This window comes from Hesperophylax consimilis, chromosome 10, assembly GCF_061612785.1.
Source record: "Hesperophylax consimilis isolate HC1 chromosome 10, BYU_Hcon_1.0, whole genome shotgun sequence".
Classification (NCBI taxonomy): domain Eukaryota; kingdom Metazoa; phylum Arthropoda; class Insecta; order Trichoptera; family Limnephilidae; genus Hesperophylax; species Hesperophylax consimilis.
Genome location: NC_142845.1, coordinates 20,984,409 through 21,003,667, shown reverse-complemented (window position 1 = coordinate 21,003,667; position 19,259 = coordinate 20,984,409). Strand labels below are relative to the sequence as shown.

At 35.0% G+C, this 19,259-nt stretch overlaps 1 protein-coding gene across 1 annotated transcript; it reads left to right on the top strand.

The window, feature by feature from the left end:
- Positions 1–1,281: 1,281 nt before the first annotated feature.
- On the top strand, positions 1,282–18,814 carry AP-2mu (adaptor protein complex 2, mu subunit). The gene is made up of 9 exons (XM_089636141.1): positions 1,282–1,436; positions 2,369–2,563; positions 5,728–5,890; positions 6,799–7,017; positions 7,392–7,517; positions 8,007–8,190; positions 11,841–12,074; positions 14,665–14,803; positions 15,650–18,814. Exons 2-9 carry the CDS (start codon positions 2,387–2,389, stop codon positions 15,755–15,757), a joined length of 1,350 nt encoding a protein of 449 aa, XP_089492267.1. The 5' UTR covers positions 1,282–1,436; positions 2,369–2,386; the 3' UTR covers positions 15,758–18,814.
- Positions 18,815–19,259: the final 445 nt, after the last annotated feature.

Genomic DNA, 19,259 nt, shown 5'->3' with positions numbered 1-19,259 from the left:
CACATACACTGGCATAATGAAGAAACTGATTAGATTACTTACCATTTCTTGTAATGAATTGAATTTGCAGCAACAATTTTTAAGAACACTATTACTTATATTGGAACTTATTTTTTTAAACTTAGTAAACAAATAAAAGTAAACACTTTATTAATAAAGTTTAGTCGTTCCGATTGAGGTTAGGTTTTGCTAGACGCTAGACGTTAGTCGAAACAAAGCACGCGCAAGCGTCACACGTGGTTACACGAAATGTGTCATAATAATATGAAAGGTGGCGGCCGAAGCGCGCGCCGGTGGCGGTGCGCGGTGACGCGGTAACATTTGAATTTTCGATGCGTTCGTTCCCGAATAATGCGTTTGCCGTCAAACAAAGTATTATATTAAATTAATTAAATATTGAAAGTACTTAAATAAAATTTATATTGTGACAAAAAATACATAAAAACATTATGTTTAACAATTTTAATTAGTGGTCCACCTAGGTCCTGGATGGCCCCAGGACCTAGGTAGTCATGACCCCCCCTGGGCTGGGGCCCAGGGGGGGGGTCATGACCACCGTGACCCCCCCCCCTGGATCCGCCACTGCTCCCACTCCATGGATTCAAAAATTTTCGGGAGTAGTTTATTTATGATTCAGTCCTACCAACCTACATTACATGGTGTTTTATTCAATTTATTAATTTCTATGTATAATAACATACAAAACAGCGTATATATTATTCAGAATCAACGTTCATTGATCTACATGAATATATGTTTTTTAATAACTATAATAATTTTTCACTGCAGTTACTGATTAAACGATTTCTACAGCGCGTCAAAATATATTGTAACTTCATTTACAAGGGGTGTCTCTCAAAAATTAAAATGGTCAATCGGTGCAATTTTTTATTTTGTTTTTTACATTTTTCAAAGGTCCCCGCTAAACGCCGGTTCCAAAAAGGACACTCTTATGCTGTTTCGCTTTTCAGCTATTTACAATTTGATAGAAAGCTGAAACGGACCTAAAATCAGAGCATTCAAATGTCAAAAACAAAATGGCGCCGAATAGAAGAATAATAATTTAGAGAATAATTTTTATCAAAAATTGACCTAAACAAGCTTCTACTACAGATTATTTGGATATCAGGAACAGAATGAATTTGTAGAATATGTAGTCAAAAAAGATTTATTTTGATGGCTAGAATATTCGGAAGAAAAATTTACGTAGCATTATTATTTATGCGTAGCATGTTAAAAGCTGGTCACACCGGCAGTCTAAGTCAAAATTTGTCAGACGGCCACACCAGGCCACACGAAAATTTGACAAAACAGCAACTTTATCGGGGGCGGTGTACGGTGTACGCAATTTCTTGGCAAGGGTTTCTAAAAAGCTAAATGGTATTGATAATTACATGAAATTTTATTGAATTAGTTCCTCCTGTTTGGTGGCGAAGGTAAATATATTTTACATTGCGAAATGTCTTTCATAACATGCATTTATTGCCAACGTTGATCGCTTATCAAATTGTGAAGTCTTGTATCATTTAGTTTCCGGCGATTTTGCTCGAATAATCTTAAATGTCTCTCTATATTTGTTTAAAACATTGCATTGTAGTTAGAGAGACCTATTTTAGTGCTAAAAATCGTAAAATGCAAGGATCCTTTCCCACATGACTCACATTAGTGTTTGTAAAAGTGACATTTGCATCAATCATTATTAACATGAAAGATATTTTTTTTCAATACGCATTCCTTGTACTAGTTTGTTTGATATGTATTGATCGCCGGTTAAATCACTATCAATTAAACAATTCACTGCTTTTCAAATGTATCTTTTTAACATAACCATCTGTCACACCAAAAGGCATTTTTTATTTGAATAATATTATTTATTCAGATTATGTAAATGAACCCTGCGCCATTGTTTTTGTCATTTGTCCAGTGTCATCAACTTATCCCTTTTAATGTTCCTAACTTAAAGCTAAATGAATCGTTCACAATTAGATTTTCCAAGAAATATAAAACACCTTACCCAATAATATTAACACCTTTTTTTGCAGTTATTTCAGTCTTCAGGTAAATGTAACCGTTGTTTTGTAATAGCTACTCGAACCATCAGCAAAAACAATACATACATTTTTTCTGTCGATGTTTACATTCTCAACTATGAACATTTTTTTATATTCCGTTTCAATCCTATCTGTTAAATGAGAAAAACGAAAGAAGTTCTTACACTTTAGGGAACTAACTGCATTTAGCTACTTACCAATTTATTTTAAAATGAAGCGTAAGCTATTTGCCTTATTTGGTTAGGACTCCAATCATTATGCTTAACCCGAAAACAAAACTTTGTACGAACTTTTATTATGTAATTATTTAATTTCAGGAATAACCGCTCATCAAGATGATTGGCGGCCTCTTCGTATACAATCACAAAGGCGAGGTGCTAATATCGCGAGTCTACAGAGACGATATAGGTCGCAATGCCGTGGACGCATTCCGAGTTAATGTGATCCACGCTCGCCAGCAGGTGCGATCGCCAGTCACCAACATTGCTAGGACTTCGTTCTTCCACATCAAGGTAGATTTATCTTTATCTTACTTGTACTGTAAACAAAATTAGTGTATAACGATGTTGAATTTCCTATAAACAGATTTATTTAGAAATTCTTTTATAGTATTAAATTTATAAATATAATGTATATAATCAATTAGAATAATATTGAGCATCTTTTTAAATTACGCACTGTGTTAACTTGTTGATTTTAATTTTTCATTTTAACAATTTGACTATCGTTAGTCATTGTTTAAATTTCCAGTCTTGTCTGTCTGGATTGGTATGAAAATAATATTAATAACTAAATATTGAAGACAATATTAGTGATTTCTAAACGAAAATCTGAAACAGAAAAATCAGAAAAGGAAACGGTCACATCTGGGACTCGAACCCAGGACCCTTGTCTTTCCGTGACTGTGCTCTACCAACTGAGCTAATGGGACCGTATTCCCCTCGGTCATTTTTAACTGTATCATACTTCGAATAAGAACTACCAACATTGTCTTCATTTTTTCACCGCACATAGCACTGTCACGGAAAGACAAGGGTCCTGGGTTCGAGTCCCAGATGTGACCGTTTCCTTTTCTGATTTTTCTGTTTCAGATTTTCGTTTAAAAATCACTAATATTGTCTTCAATATTTAAATATTACAATTTGAGGTTTTACTCAATAAAGTCATTCCGAAAAATAAATATTAATAACAATCACTTTATACAGCCCAGTTTTGTGATAGTTTAATTCAAGTGCGCTTTACACTAAATAACATATCCTAAAAGAATAATGGCGTAGTAGGAGTGTGTTATAACCCAACTTATAATAAAACTAAATTAAAGTTAACATACAACTAAAAATAAACTTACGTTACATATCAATTGAAATACTAAACAGCAAAATGATGCCTATTTATACCTCCACTAGCTTAAAGAATAATATTAGTTGGATATATCTGAAAGTTAATTCGTTCACCAAAAGTTCACGTAACTGGCTTGAACACAGGTTAACTGATTTACAAGTTTATTTGTCTGTAAAATCAACCAACAGATATCTCACAGATGAAATCAGTAAAACGTCCATGTATTTGGCAGTGTGTGAAGGTAGATCTGGCAGTTAAATGGGCCAAGTTTTCTGACAGATTGATCTGTCAGATTGATCTGACGATATATTATGTTGCGTATACTCGGCTAGTATCTAACTTTATTGTAATTCCTTCATAATGTTAATGTTTATAAAAACTTTTGTCATAAATCCCGCTGCATATGTAATCATCCAACATTATTGTTCACTAATTTACTGAGGAAAATTTCCACAACATGTTTTTTAAAAATCTAATTCTTAATATTGCAAATAATAAAGGTTTGAATTATTGGTATTGCATTGCTGAATGTCATTCATACAAAATTTTGAACAAATTTGCTTTCTCTGCAATGTAATAAAATAAACTGAATTTGAGATAAGAATGCTGATAAAATGATGATACTCCTAACACTAAAAGCACTTTTTGACTAATTATTTGAATCACATAGCGGATAAAAATTATGAGTTTTGTTGTGATAACAAAATACACACCCAATTTATGCTTTGTTCCGAAAGATTTTTTTTATTGCATGATGTCTTTCACAAATATGTTTTCATTGATATAAACTTTTGTCACCATCTTTCAATGAATTTTGTACAAATTGTAACACCTTATGAGTTTTGTTGTGATAACAAAATACACACCCAATTTATGCTTTATTCCGAAAGATTTTTTTTTAAATTGCATGATGTCTTTCACAAATATGTTTTCATTGATATAAACTTTTGTCACCATCTTTCAATGAATTTTGTACAAATTGTAACACCTTCAATCTAATAACACGAAAATCTCAGATATTATATTGTAGACTTTCAACAGGAACTTTGACAAACTATTGTTTGGATTTTCAGTACTCTCTCTGTAATCTGTTACTCAATTATCCAACAACTACTATAATCTGTCATTATTTTTGTTTAAAGTTGAAAGCACAAAATAAAGCTCCATAATTTGCCAGTATTCAAATGTGAAATTCAGTAGTCTGCTGCGTGCATAGACTTGAGCAAAAAGCTTTATACACTGACGTGATGGGTAATCTTACTCGTACACATGCAATTACTATACTGCTGTCTGGCTTACTCTCGCTGACCATTTTGCCAGTCATCAGGGTTCATTATTGTTGTTTGAGAAAATTTCGTTTAGTTTTCTGTGAGTTCTAACAACTGTTGCAAAATTTTATAAAAGATCGATAGCGGTATTTGTTTTTACGAAATAACTGTTTTAATTTTTAGCATATTTTGTATTTATGCACTATAATCAGCCGTTTTCACAAATGGGACACTTGTCCAGTTTTTGGGGTGGTGGATTAGTGAGACAGTACCTACTGCACTTATTTCTACAAAAAAAAATAATACCTTGTGGTTTTGATTTCAACATAAACCTTCAATCTTCATGTCGATCAATCTTTATGTTTTATTTTTGATCAAGCTAGAGCTTACCAATTTAATAAAAACTCATATTCCGTCCAGATTAATATGACAAACAAATATATTTCATTTGCCCACATTTAAAATTTCCTCGTAAAATTTCACAGTACGGACATCTTTAGCAATAACCTTCAGAAATATTGAATAGAAGTAATGCGTATAGTCATAAACCTAATAAGTGAGCATGGAATGTAACGGGAGCATCTCCTATCCTTATACTATATTCCTCTTCCTCTCCCCCTTACCTAAAATTAGTTTTAAAACAGTAAAAATCTATCTTTAAGCAACTGAGCAAGAAATTTTTTTGGTTTGACTTCTTAATATTATGTATATTTAGCTTTGTATTCAGTGTATAAGCTGTTTGTTTCTTACAAATGAATAAATAAATAAACATCATCAATAATCTTATTTTTATTCTCTACTCGAAATATGTGTAAGAAAATGCAATCATTTGAACTGTCAAATTGTGGTTGTGTTTGCCGGAATTTTTTTTCACTTCTCTCTCATCTTATCTTTCCCTTGTCGTATACTGGTCAGGGACCCATCGCTTCAACAAGTTTCCGCCTACGCTTCCTCCAGATGTCTCGGTCCTAGGCTACTTCAGCAGCCTCAGTCCATTACAGGCTCAGCCTCTCCTCGCAACTTTTGTTCCCTTAATAATATATAACATCTTAATGTTCTAATTCCAGCGTGCCAACATCTGGCTGGCGGCCGTGACGAAACAGAATGTGAACGCCGCCATGGTGTTTGAGTTCCTGCTGAAGATCATCGAGGTGATGCAGTCTTACTTCGGCAAGATCTCCGAAGAGAACATCAAGAACAACTTTGTGCTCATCTACGAGCTCCTAGACGGTATGTATAACGTACATGTATTATTCGGTGTTATATTTATGATATCACATCAAGCCACAAGAATGCACACTATTACAACTGTAACTGCAATAAGCAATGGAATGTACACTAAAGCAATCGTATGCAGTTATTTTTGGATATATGTACTTATATATTCGGATCTAGAAACATTTATGGCAGTTAACGACTTTGTCTGCAGATGCAATTATTCGGTCTGTCTAATTTAGAATGTTGACCTACTAACCTGGGTTATAGGTCGACATTCTAAGTAAATTAACATCAATTGCTTGAGCTTGATAATTCAAAATGATAGCTTTTTACTTTTCTTGCTAAGGTTGAAACAGACAGGATTTGGAATCTGGATTGGTGCATTTGTTACAAATCTCACGATGATAAATGAAGGACTGAACTAACCTTTACAGTCGTAGAAATCGTCTGATCAATATTGTGTCCACATCTCAAAGAGGTGGCCGATATTTATCAATATTGTATTTGAAACCCTAGACAAAATGATTTTTTTAAAGGTTTTCCTTGCATTGATTTTGATAGTTTGGACACAGCGTGGATGAACGAAGAAAGTCGGGGATGCCTGATGTATACCTTATGTCAAGAGTCAGAATAACAGAGTATGTAGAGTTGATGTATGAATGTGAATGAAGGAAGGAGTGTGTTGCCAAGACAGTTGTGTGGCTGTCCATGATCTCTTACCCCTGTGGAAAAACAGTGTGATAGTTAGTTAAATTTAATATTTTTCTTATTAATAATTTTTGTCAGTGTATTATTGGTATTTTTTTAATGAATGCAATAAATTGGAGTATGACTTTTCTATTGATCGACGCCAGTGTTCTTTTATATGATGCATACAAATTGCTAGCATAATTTTAATCACCAGGTGTTCCTCTTTCCAGAGATCCTTGACTTTGGCTACCCTCAGAATTCCGACACGGGCGTGCTGAAGACCTTCATCACGCAGCAGGGCATCAAGTCGGCCTCCAAGGAGGAGCAGGCGCAGATCACCTCACAGGTTACGGGCCAGATCGGCTGGCGGCGTGAGGGCATCAAGTACCGGCGCAATGAACTGTTCCTCGACGTTCTGGAGTATGTCAACTTGCTGATGTCACCGCAGGGTATGTTGGCTTTGTTATTTCATCAGTTTCAGGGGAATATCTATGTCACAAAGCCTTATCAATTATTACATTTTCCCTGTCATTACAATGGCGAGGGATCAGGTGCCGTAGCCGATGAGATCTAGCTACGTGATGATGATGTCATTACAATAATACATAATGTAGTATGGACAGTTATAATTTTACTAAATTGCAAGTGTCGGTTTCTACAAATGTTGGTGAATTTTTGTGAACGACTTGGCAAGAACTGTTGTCTTTGCTGATTTATTTTAAAATTATATATTGTTTCAATGGCTTCGTTAAAATGGCTTCAAGTTGGTAGATTTAGTGTTTATATATTTTTTGATAATGTTATATATTTCTGATTTATCCAGGTCAAGTCCTGTCGGCCCACGTAGCGGGCAAGGTGGTGATGAAGTCCTACCTGTCCGGAATGCCCGAGTGCAAGTTTGGCATCAACGACAAAATCGTCATGGAGGCCAAGGGGAAAGGCAGTCTAGGTAACTTTCTTTACAGTGTCCACTTTATTATTACTATTTTTTATACCACATATAGTTCCAACTGTTCACAACCGTTAAGCCAGTGAGACTATTACATCCCCAATTGGGTTGTTTTATGAGACTGAAGATGTTGGGGAGGGGAAGGAGACGGTTAAGAGGAGGGTTAGGAAGTACCTAGCTATTCAGATCTAGTCACTAAAAATGGCTAAAACCATTTCAAGCAACGTTTTAATACTGAATGGTGGTCATCAGGGCAATAATGAGAGTATCTTACACTATGGAATGTTCCACAAATATACTATTATTGTTTTTAAATTAACAAAATGTAAAATTACACAATTTAATCAAATAAAATTTACTTGCCAGGATTTTAACCCGCGTCCTGCGAATTGCTAGTTGAGAGCCTTACCACAATATATTGGTTTTTATTAATTTTTCACAAAATTACAAAGCATTTGTTTAGATAGTAATATAAATGTATCTTCCCAGGCTTCATCGCTGCCGACACCTTCTCGGGAGGCATGTCTGGCAATGCTGACGATGCGGCGCGCACTGGCAAGCCCGTGGTGGTCATCGACGACTGCCAGTTCCACCAGTGCGTCAAGCTGAGCAAGTTCGAGACGGAACACTCCATCTCCTTCATTCCTCCTGACGGGGAGTTTGAACTCATGAGGTACCGTTTCTTTGATTCTTATTTGAATAGCCAATATTACAGCCTGCCCATAGGCAGTTGACAGTCTTGCCCTAACATAAAATCTGGGTATCATTTCGATGAACTGGAAGCAAACCACGTGACCGTATTACTTTGTCGTACATTGACCACCGAAGAGCTCACATTACCTGACCCTGTGCAAAAAAGAATAGTTCGCCAAAGTAAGGCATCGGTTTGCAGCCCAGTTGCAGGTGTGACAAAAATCACGTTTGCATCTCCTCTAGCATCTAGCTCAGAATAATACTTAAATATATTGCATTTTATACTTACCTCTTCAGCCGTATACTCTGCCTTCTCACCAATTCGGGTTGCTTGGGTGGGGACTAGGGGGGTGAATTTAATTAAGAACATCTAATAATTATAAGTCTCGATTTTAATAGGGTTTGTCAAGTGTTAATATTAAATCTAAATTATACTTAGATCTACTTACATCTATAACTTAACTAGTTGTCATATGGTTCGGATTACTTCTCCACTATTCGCATTGTCATTGTTCACTGTAGCTACACCGTTGTCACTGAGTTGATTTTGTTCGATGGCCTTAGTAAGGCCGAAGTCCTAGGTGGCAGCTTCTGCAGTTCTGCAGCTCAGGCCCTCCCGGCCGCGTCTGGTCACCGCACTTTCTTCGCCTCCCGCCCAACATTACGTCGCCGGGCGGAGAACAACACTTGAAAATCACTTTCTCTAACTCGACTGTAACTTCTTCATCCGCCGCCCAGCATCACACCGCTGGGCGGGGAGCGCGTACTTCACCACCACTCCTGTCTCGATCTCCTCTCTCTCCTGCCTCGATCTTGACTGTCTTTCTTTCTTGAACTCGTAGGACCTGTCGCCCTACCCCGCACTTCTCACTTCTTTCTTTACAACCCCCGTCTGTCAACACTTTCTTTGTCTGGTCGCACACTGCGGGACATACTTAGTTTAACGTTCAAATTTATTTGTGACGAAATTTGATTCGTCACACAGGGTAGTCAAAATGTTCGTTTTTAAGAACTGTCTACAAATCGGGTTGCGTAGCAATGTAAAAATGAGTGAGTTGAGTAAATTGTAACATATTTGTAAAAGTGTCTTAACCCTTTCACACCCGCATTATTGTTTCCACATATATAAAATATGTAATGCTCACAGACATAGGAATTAATAGACGAGAAGATAATGGCGAGGGGTAAAATCAACTGTTGAAGAACGAAGGGGGTAAAGCTGACTGTGATTCGTCAATAAATCAATCTGACAGTAAATAGGCATCTCGCATTATAATATCACCATTTAGTTCTTAAAAGTAAAATCTGCTTTTGAATGAATAGACATTTTTACATGGGAGCGCAAATTACTCGCCACGTTATGAACAAATTTGCGAAGTCCAAATTCGGCAAAAAATTTCTTCTATTTTCAGAGTCGAATATTTCGTTTAAGTATTTAGTTAAGACACTTTTATAAATGTTCATAATTTACTTCCCAGCAACCAACCAGCTTTGTGTTTCGCGTCCAGACGTTTCTCGATGTGATAGTATATGTTTCTACACTGATCCATATTATACGATGTGAATATGCTTAAAATAAAGTAAAATAATGCTTATATATGGAATGTAATACGACAATTGGGTTTATTCTCTTTTTCACATCTATTTTTACAAGTTTTCATAGCACAAGTCAACATTTTGCCGTGTTATTTCGTAAAATGAACCGATGATGCCTCGACCATAGTTCGCACAAGAATGATAACGTCACGTTTTCAAATTTCACTTGAGGCCATACGCGAGCACAGCCGGCTCCAATGGAACCGGTATGGGGAGTGGGGATAATACGCTTTTAATCACTTAGGGCAGGTCTACTAATATTCATATGTCTATGGTAATGCTTGATTATTTGAAATTTTTTGGTATTTAATTTTTTTTTTTGAGATTATTCTGTTAATTTGGATTAACATTGGACGTCAGAGGGTATTTTTTAAATAGAAAAGTAAAATAAACATAAGACAAAAGTAATACAAATAACTGTTTCATATCAAAAATGCACATACAAATGCAAATATGTTCAATATAGTGATAATCTCTAAGGTACAAACAAATAAATTTTTTTCAGAAATAAAGAAATAATCTAGGATAATAAATCTTTAAAAATTCGCCATACTAGTCGAAAACATGTCCCTCACTACCAGTGTTCATTTGAATGAACATTGAAATTAATTTACAATATTCTGGCAAATGACTGTGAATAGTGAATTGAACTGATGTCATTATTATAGAACACATCTTAGTGCGTTAAAATATTTTTAATTCGAGTGGAAAATATTGATATCTCACCTTAAATTAAGTAATCAATGACGGCAGAAATTCGATGAAACTCACAATCAGCCGATGTCAAAATATTTATCGTTTTTGTGGCGGGAATAAGGATTTCAACCGAGCGGAAAAAATCGACCCCACAGAAAAGATAACAAGCTATAAGAAAACAAAAACATGGCTTTTCTAAATCACTACCGTTACGGTAAAAAAATTCACAAAGTTCATGTTAATTTGAATTAACACTGGATCTGAAAGGGTTAACTAAATAGTATATATTTTGGAAAAAAAGCCTGAACTTTTGTTTACCTGATTTGGGATTTGTATTTAAGTTATTTTGTACGCCATTCAAAAAAGAACTAGTAATTTCAAATATTTTTTTTCGAAGACTAAATAGCGAGTTACCTGTTTACTGTCACATTCATTTATTGGCAAATCACAGAAAGGGAGTTGGTCACGCCACCTCACAGCCTGCGTAACTTGGTTTGTTTCCCTTTCCCTAATGGGCTAGTTTATCAATTTGGATATCTATGAACCGGCCCTGCATTTGAATCTTTTTTTCATAATACTGGTTCATTCCCCCGATAGGTGCTGTAGTTATAATGTCTTTATATAGTTAACCTTACATCATTTGGAGACACCTGTTGTACACCTTCCCTCTGCTCCAGTAAAAAATAGTATTTTGAAAATGATGTGTGTTAATATCTCACTACTGATTATTGAAAGGAACCGATGACAAGGATAGCACACTGGTTTGATAGTCAAAAGAGTCAGGCCTCTTATGTCTGCATCTTTGATGGTTTTTAACCCTTAGAAGAAGGCTAATGGCATCCAGTTTATATATTTGAGGCAAACTGGAAGGAATTATTATTTCTCTTTCTAACGTTGAAAAATTGACGTATTTCCGTAGATAAAAATACTTTTAAAAATTATGGACACCCGGTCATATATGATCCTAAAATGCTGGAGGGGTTAAATACTTTTGTGCACTTAACTCATTTTCGCCGAATTTGTAGCTTGGCTCCCTTGACATCGACGGCGACGACATTAATTTTAATGACTTAATTAATTATGAAATAACCAAAATTAATCAAATAAAATGTACTTGCGCACACCGGGATTTGACTTTGTTCCTCTTCCCACTTCCTTCAGTCTCTCAACATGCCATAGACCCACTGACCACCAGCAGTAACCACTCTCGATATCACATAAAAAAATGAAATTAAACATCCTTTACAAAATGCCTTTACTATCTACTGCAGGGGTACATGGATGATTGGATAAGTAAAATATTGTTGTATCTTGTTATAATCTTTTGTATTGTTGTAGATACCGCACCACCAAGGACATCTCCCTGCCGTTCCGCGTGATCCCGCTTGTGCGCGAGGTGGGCCGCACCAAGATGGAGGTGAAGGTGGTGTTGAAGAGCAACTTCAAGCCGTCGCTGCTCGGACAGAAGATCGAAGTGAAGATCCCCACTCCCCTCAATACCTCGGGTGTGCAGCTCATCTGCCTCAAGGGCAAGGCCAAGTACAAGGCCTCGGAGAATGCCATTGTGTGGAAGTACGTAAATTGTGTACATTAACTTCTTTTTATAAGATCTTTGAAGATGGTCAAATAGCTTCAAATTTGACGACTCTTGGCAGCTCTCACCCATCCGGAGATGTTCTCTTTAGGTCTTCAGCCCACTTCATCTGTTCCTTTTCCCAACAGAAAACGCTTTCTAATGATTTTTGGATTATTAAACAGTAATACGATCTATCTTGTCGTGTATCTAATCAATTTACGTACATTAGAACCCTGATAGTTCGAAAACCACAGGACATGAAAAACCACGTCTCTAATTGACAAATTCCCGTCGCGGCCGGTCTTTCAAATTCCGATATTCAAAGTAAATACGTTAAGTATGTCAAATTCCAGTGTAGATCAAAAAATTGACTACATGTCAGATTTACGAAATTATAAAAACATATTTTTGTGTGTGGACCAAAATAAATTTCGAGTTACTAATTAACGAATTTTGAATTAAAAAATATTTTGTGTGAAATTTTTTTCTAGGGACTTTTGTGGCAAATTTATGTGTTTTTTAAATTATTGGGGTTTTGCATTTATCATCAAATTTATCGGCAACACAAAATAATATTTCATTATAAAGGTTTCGAAATGTTAAATAAACTCCCTTTAAATGTTAAAGAAGCCAAAAGTCTTGCAGTTTTTTTGTGGGTTATGTCTCAATGTTGTGAAGTCTAAATACTAGTACAGTAGAACCTCGTTAATTCGAAATCCAGCGGACATCAAAAATCAAATTTCGAATTAACGAATTCCCACGTAATTCGAAATTTTATGAAAAAAAAAAACAAAAAAAATACGCCGGAAATCGATTTTCTCGGCCGCCTCTTCAAATCCGGGTGGTATTTTAGTTGTAAATTCGTATTAATACCAATTATTTCTTTATTTTCGCGGTCGATTACCGTAGCGGGCGGCCCTTTAAATTCAGATATTCGCAATAAATTCGTAAAAATGCTATATATTTACGCGTAAATCGAGATTTTGCTGCTGATTTCGGTCGCGGCCTGCCCTTTAAATTGAGATATTCGTAAAAATTCGATATATTTCCACGTAAATCGAGATTTCGCGGTAATTTTCCGTCGCGGCCGGCCCTTTATTTCAAATATCTGAATTTGAATTCGTAAAAATACGACATATTTCCGCGTAAAACGAGGATTCGCCGCCGTATTCCGTCGCGGCCGGCTCTTCAAATTCAGATATTCGAAATAAATTCACAAAAATGCTATATATTTACGCGTAAATCGAGATTTCGCTGCCGATTTCGGTCGCGGCCTACCCTTTAAATTGAGATATTCGTAAAAATACGATATATTTCCGCGTAAATCGAGATTTCGCGGTAATTTTCTATCGCGGCCGGCTCTTTATTTCAAATATCTGAATTTGAATTCGTAAAAATACGATATATTTCCGCGTAAAACGAAAATTCGCGTCCGTATTCCGTTGCGGCCAGCTCTTCAAATTCAGATATTCGAAATAAATTCGTAAAAATATGATATATTTCCGCGTAAATCGAATTTTGTCGGCAGTTTTTCGTCGCGGCCGGCCTTTTAAGTTCAGATATTTGAAGTAAATTCGTAAAAATATGTCATATTTCGACATGGATCGAAATTTTTCGGCCGATTTCCGTCGCGCCGTATTTTTTCAACTCGGATATTCGAAGTAAAGTTAGTAAAAATATGATATATTTCCGCGTAAATTGAAATTTCGCGCCCGATTTCCGTCGCGGTGATGAAATACGATATATTTACGCGTAAATCGAAATTACGCGGCCGAGTTTCGTCGCGGCCGACCCTTTAAATTCAGATATTTGGCGTAAACTCGTAAAACTACGACATATATCCGCGTAAAATGTATTTTCTCGGCCCTTTAAACTCGGATATTCGAAATAAATTTGAAAAAATATGACATTGCAGTGTAAATCGATTCAGATTTACAAAATAATAATACTAATTAGGACGATGTATAACCACGTAAAAATACATTTTTCGGCGTTTTACCGCCACGGCTGACTTTTAGATTCAGATTTACGAAATATTACGATTTATTTTCGCAAAAATCAAATTTTTTCGAATTACACGAACAAATTTTCGTGCGCGGACAAAAATAAATTTCGAATTACGAATTAACGAATTTCGAATTAAAAAAAATTTTGTATGAAAAAATTTTTCAGCGGAAATTTTTTTTGCGAAAATTTCGAATTACGCGTTTTTTCGAATTATCGGGGTTCGAATTAACGGGGTTCTACTGTACATAGGTAATAGAATATTTTTATAGTAGTCTTAGAATAGATGTACACTAGATATGAAATGTTAAATTTTAAAACTAAATAAAATATACTTACTTTCTACTGTATTAATATTTCTCTCACAAGGAGATATCTAGTACATATGGCTATGCGTGCCATTTTGTCACAATGTTCTTGGTGAGAGTCCATGTTTGCACTAAAATATATATTTAAAAAAAATTTAGGTTAGCAAGCAAATTACCAATTTACAACTCAATTATCTCTTCGTTAGATGTTGTTATATTTATCCCTTCCTCGCCCATCATGATCATATTTGTAATAAATATTACCACATTTCAGGATCAAGCGCATGGCTGGCATGAAGGAGACGCAGCTGTCTGCGGAGATAGAACTTCTGGAGACTGACACCAAAAAGAAATGGACTCGTCCGCCCATCTCCATGAACTTTGAAGTACCATTCGCTCCGTCAGGATTTAAAGTATGCCGTTTATAATGTATTTTACTAACATAATCGGCGTTAGCCCATTTTGTTATAATCTCATGTTTTACCCTAATTTCTTTAATGAAATAATTTAACCGCTAGAGCAATTTTGAGAAATATTTCTCCCAGATGTCAAACACCATTCTTTTTGGGAGATATTTCTCCCAGCCTGATACGGACTTAATAAAATAATGGTGAGGTGTAAGATTTAAACAGTGATGGAAAGGGAGAACACCATGCTTTCAGTTTTAGAACAAATGTTTACCTGTGTTTGCATTCAAAATTTTAATATCTTGAATTGCATATATGCCGATTTGTTATACTAAAATCCAAGAGTCTTTCTACTGCTTTCAAAAACAGTACTTTATTTTGAAATATGTTCAAAAGCAGCAACTTTATCTAGAATCGAATGTAGTAAAAAATATTTCCCGAGCAATCAGAATTTAGACATTTCATTGAGATACATCAGAGATACTTTGCAAAATATTAGAGTTTCCAGGGGTTAAGTCAATACAATTGAAATAATTGAAGGGCTATAAAGGTTGCCAGGTTTGTTATTTGGCGATCTCTTCTGGTTTCGTGCGTTTTTTTCATCCTCTTCACAATTCATTCATAATAATTATTGGTGCTTTCACTACCAAAAGCTGCAATGGTGATTCATGTGGTGAATTGTGTTCAGGTGTCACAAACTAAGATTTGACCCAGCGACAGTTGAGCACAAGGGCCCAAGAGTTTGTCGCAATTCCACTGCTTTTTACATAAAATTTTGCATATCCTTGTTTTTATATCTTTATTGTATACTTGCACTGTTTTCATAGCTAAATATGGTGTTTTTTTTCTCAGGTGCGATACCTTAAGGTATTTGAGCCCAAGCTGAACTACTCAGACCATGATGTCATCAAATGGGTGCGCTACATTGGAAAGAGTGGCCTCTACGAGACCAGGTGTTAAGTCAACCACCTCCAACTAAAGCAGCCATTGTGTCTCTTGAATCCTAGACTAAAACAACAACACCTATGTACCGTTCTGATACGTTCAAATAATAATAATAATACTTTCTGTTTACAGCTGATGTTCTCACAAATTGAATTAATTCAAAAGTTCTTTATTATTATTGTTAAACCATTGAAATAGAATACACTAGATTGGCTATACGTTAGATGTAATTGATCATAATTATGTTTATGATAGTAATTAGACGACAATTTGGTAATTGTATAGTATTCATACGACCGAGGGCCAATCCTGTGTTTTATATTCATAGACATCCGAATTAGTGGACTTGCTTTAACATAATATCTTAGTATCATTTCGACGAGCTGGAGGCAAACCACGTGACCATATTTTTGGCTCCAAGAGGGTTTGAAAATGCTTTGATTAAACTACGAAATAAGTTGTACATTGGCCACCGAAAAACGCACATTGAAATAACCATACCCTGCGCAGAAAAGTAAAGTTCGCTAAAGTAAGGCAAAGGTTTTGCAGTGCAGTCTAATGTGGGACTTTTCTGTGCACGATCTGAATGTTCGTTTTTAAATGAACCCCCTGGTACAGTGACACTAAAATTGAGTGAGGTGGTTAAATTATGGGGGGTACATTTGTAAAAGTATTATACAAAATATTAACTTTTGGAAACAAGTCTGAACTTTTGTTTACACAATGATAATTTTTTTACGCAGCCTAGCAATTTGCGCGCCATTGTAAAAAGGGCTAGTATTCGTAATTTTATTTTTGAGGACTGAATGGTGATATTACAATGTGGGTTGCCTGTATTCTGTTAGATTCATTTATTGACAAATCACAGTAAAGGGGACGGTCACATACCCTCCCGAGCTCTGCGTAACTTGGTTCGTTCCCCTTTCCCTGATAGGCTGGTTTATTAATTTGAATGTCTATGATTATATTATAATATCATTTTTAAAAACCCGTAACAATGAACATTTAGCACAGATTGTAACGATAGTGAATTTTTGTTTTGGTTTATTTATTTTACATGATATGAATGTCTTCTAAAATATTTAGTCATTTGATTTCAGATTGCGACAAACATTGCATAAACAATTTTCTATTGAAATCAAATGTAGCAAATTTTTCAAAATGGTTTTACAATGGGAAGATGGTAATATTTTTAAATTTAATATTTTGATATTAAATAATGTGTTTGAGATATTGTAGCTTGAGCAATTTAGAATATAATTTAACTACAAATGTATGCAAATACGTAGTTATCTTGAATACTATTTTAATTTAAGTATAATTTATATTATTTCTTAAACTATTATTGTACATACAGGGTTTAAGAACAGACTTCATTATTTTGAATCTCGTTTTTCCATATTTTTGTTAATAAATAATTATTACTAATTGAAGCACGCTCTGTAAGAGAGTCCAATGATTGTCTTAACTAAATAGCCACGCTAGTCCTACTTAGTCAATATTTCCTGTCTATACATACATAGGACGCTTGCTGGCCACATTCATTCAGACGGTTTTCAAACAGTCACCTCTCACAAGATCCTCTAGCTCAACCGTTGTAGAGAGATTTGTTAATCTGAGTCTGGGTCTTGTAAAAGGACCAAAAAGAAACGCAAACGGCAGCAACCTCGTTAAATACAAACCTTTTGATAAATGTGTATCAACAATATAATCATATGTTATCACCGACCAATAGAAATAACTTATTTTAAATAGATCAAAGTTTACAAAAATCGAAACTCTCTTATTGGGCGTGATGAAAGATTTTGACAATATTTCTTAAATATGATTTTAAGTCCCCCCATCAATAAATATCAAATCGTTATTAATCGGGAATGTCTTATTAATATGTATGTCCTGATAAATTTAACTGCATGCGTGTAAATAAAATGGGCTTTAATCACAATGTATTGTATAATTCGATAAAACATTACAGATTGTTGATTAGAGACCGACCACCATTCCTTTTTTCATAGCGCGTGTGATTTTATTATTTCTTCTATTATTAACGTGCTACGCTTTCTCACGTTATCTTTGACAAGTAAATAAAATAAATAAATATGTTTTAAGCCCTAGCATTAAGTGAATACATACATCATATTACATATTATATTGTCGAATAGAAGATGATGTTCATAGTATTTCATATGTATATCGATCATATATTACAAGTCAGTATAAGTTGTCTTTAAACAACTCTGTATATTCTCAATGTTCTATTATTATTTAGTTTAATATTTGGCTGATAAATTAATATATTATAATATTATTGTCTATTAAAATTTATTTTAAATAAAATCGTAGCTACACGATTGTTAAATTTTCGCACTTTTGTGAAATGCATAAAAATATTAACTCCAATGCATACTTGGCATTATGTGAAATATTTAACTACTTTATATGTATGTTAAACAGCGTAATAACGAAAAGAATTTTCATCAAAATTAAAAATTAAATATCTTGACTCCGAGAGTAGTATTAATTTTTACTCCAAATGAATTTGCATACTAACGCTGTCACCTTTTTTCTGTTGTGCGATGTGAAAGCTCAATGGCCTGTGCTGCCTAAAGGCGGAGCTTTGTCTCTGCACTCAGAGGGTTTCAAAACACTACAATTACTAACAACTACTAATAGTAACTCTGGTTGGTAGCTGAATGAAAAAAGCTTTGGGTTTCCATCAGGCATTGTGGTTTCAATCGTCTTAGCTAAGACCTCCATCACACAAGCAACATTTTCTGCATATATCTTTGGATGTGGGATTAAAAAATTATCAGTTTATTTGTAACTTAATTAAAAAAGAAAACGATTAAAGGAATAATATGGTGAAAGACCGTCGTGCGGAATTGAAGAGATGTTGGAAATGGTTTAACAGGTTAACTGCCGATGAAGGGAGTATGCGGTGTGCCGATCACGCAATTACACTTGATAACAGTATGTTTGTATTTTACTCCTTTTCGTCAGTATCCCGCCGGCAATCATACTGGCGAGACATTTATGCATTGGCAAAATTTCAATCCCAATGCTTATCTCGCACATATGGATCGTCTTAAACCATATAGAACTAAGTCAAAAAACTTACATTTGAGAAAACGATGGTTTTGCGTTTGGTAATGCTGTGTAAATACCACCATCACTATGGAACTAAATTGTGACCTAAATTTAAGATAAAGGCTTAGATTGAGTTTTGAACATATCTTTATTATTCCAGCATATTTAACATATCAATTAAAAATCATTTAAAAAAGTTAGTTCACTCTGGTTGAATACTTCGGTAAGTTAGTTCAAAGTTAGTGCACTCTGGCTGGTTATATTATGTGACTAATCTCTTCCATTGCATACATTAAGTGAACTAAGTTCATTCTTCGAAAAACTCGTCGTCTGAAGCAAGTTCTAGGCCATCAACATCTTCATCACTTGCATTTCCTGATTCTTCTTTTGTACGCAATGCTTCAAAAAATGGGTGATGAATCGGTGGAAC

What these genes read in the sequence shown, in the direction of transcription:
- AP-2mu (XM_089636141.1), top strand. Translation starts at nt 2,387, where the DNA reads ATGATTGGCGGCCTCTTCGTATACAATCACAAAGGCGAGGTGCTAATA. An exon ending in CATCTACGAGCTCCTAGACG is followed by an intron (nt 5,891 to 6,798) that starts GTATGTATAACG and finishes TCCTCTTTCCAG; the next exon opens with AGATCCTTGACTTTGGCTAC. An exon ending in GGGGAGTTTGAACTCATGAG is followed by an intron (nt 8,191 to 11,840) that starts GTACCGTTTCTT and finishes GTATTGTTGTAG; the next exon opens with ATACCGCACCACCAAGGACA.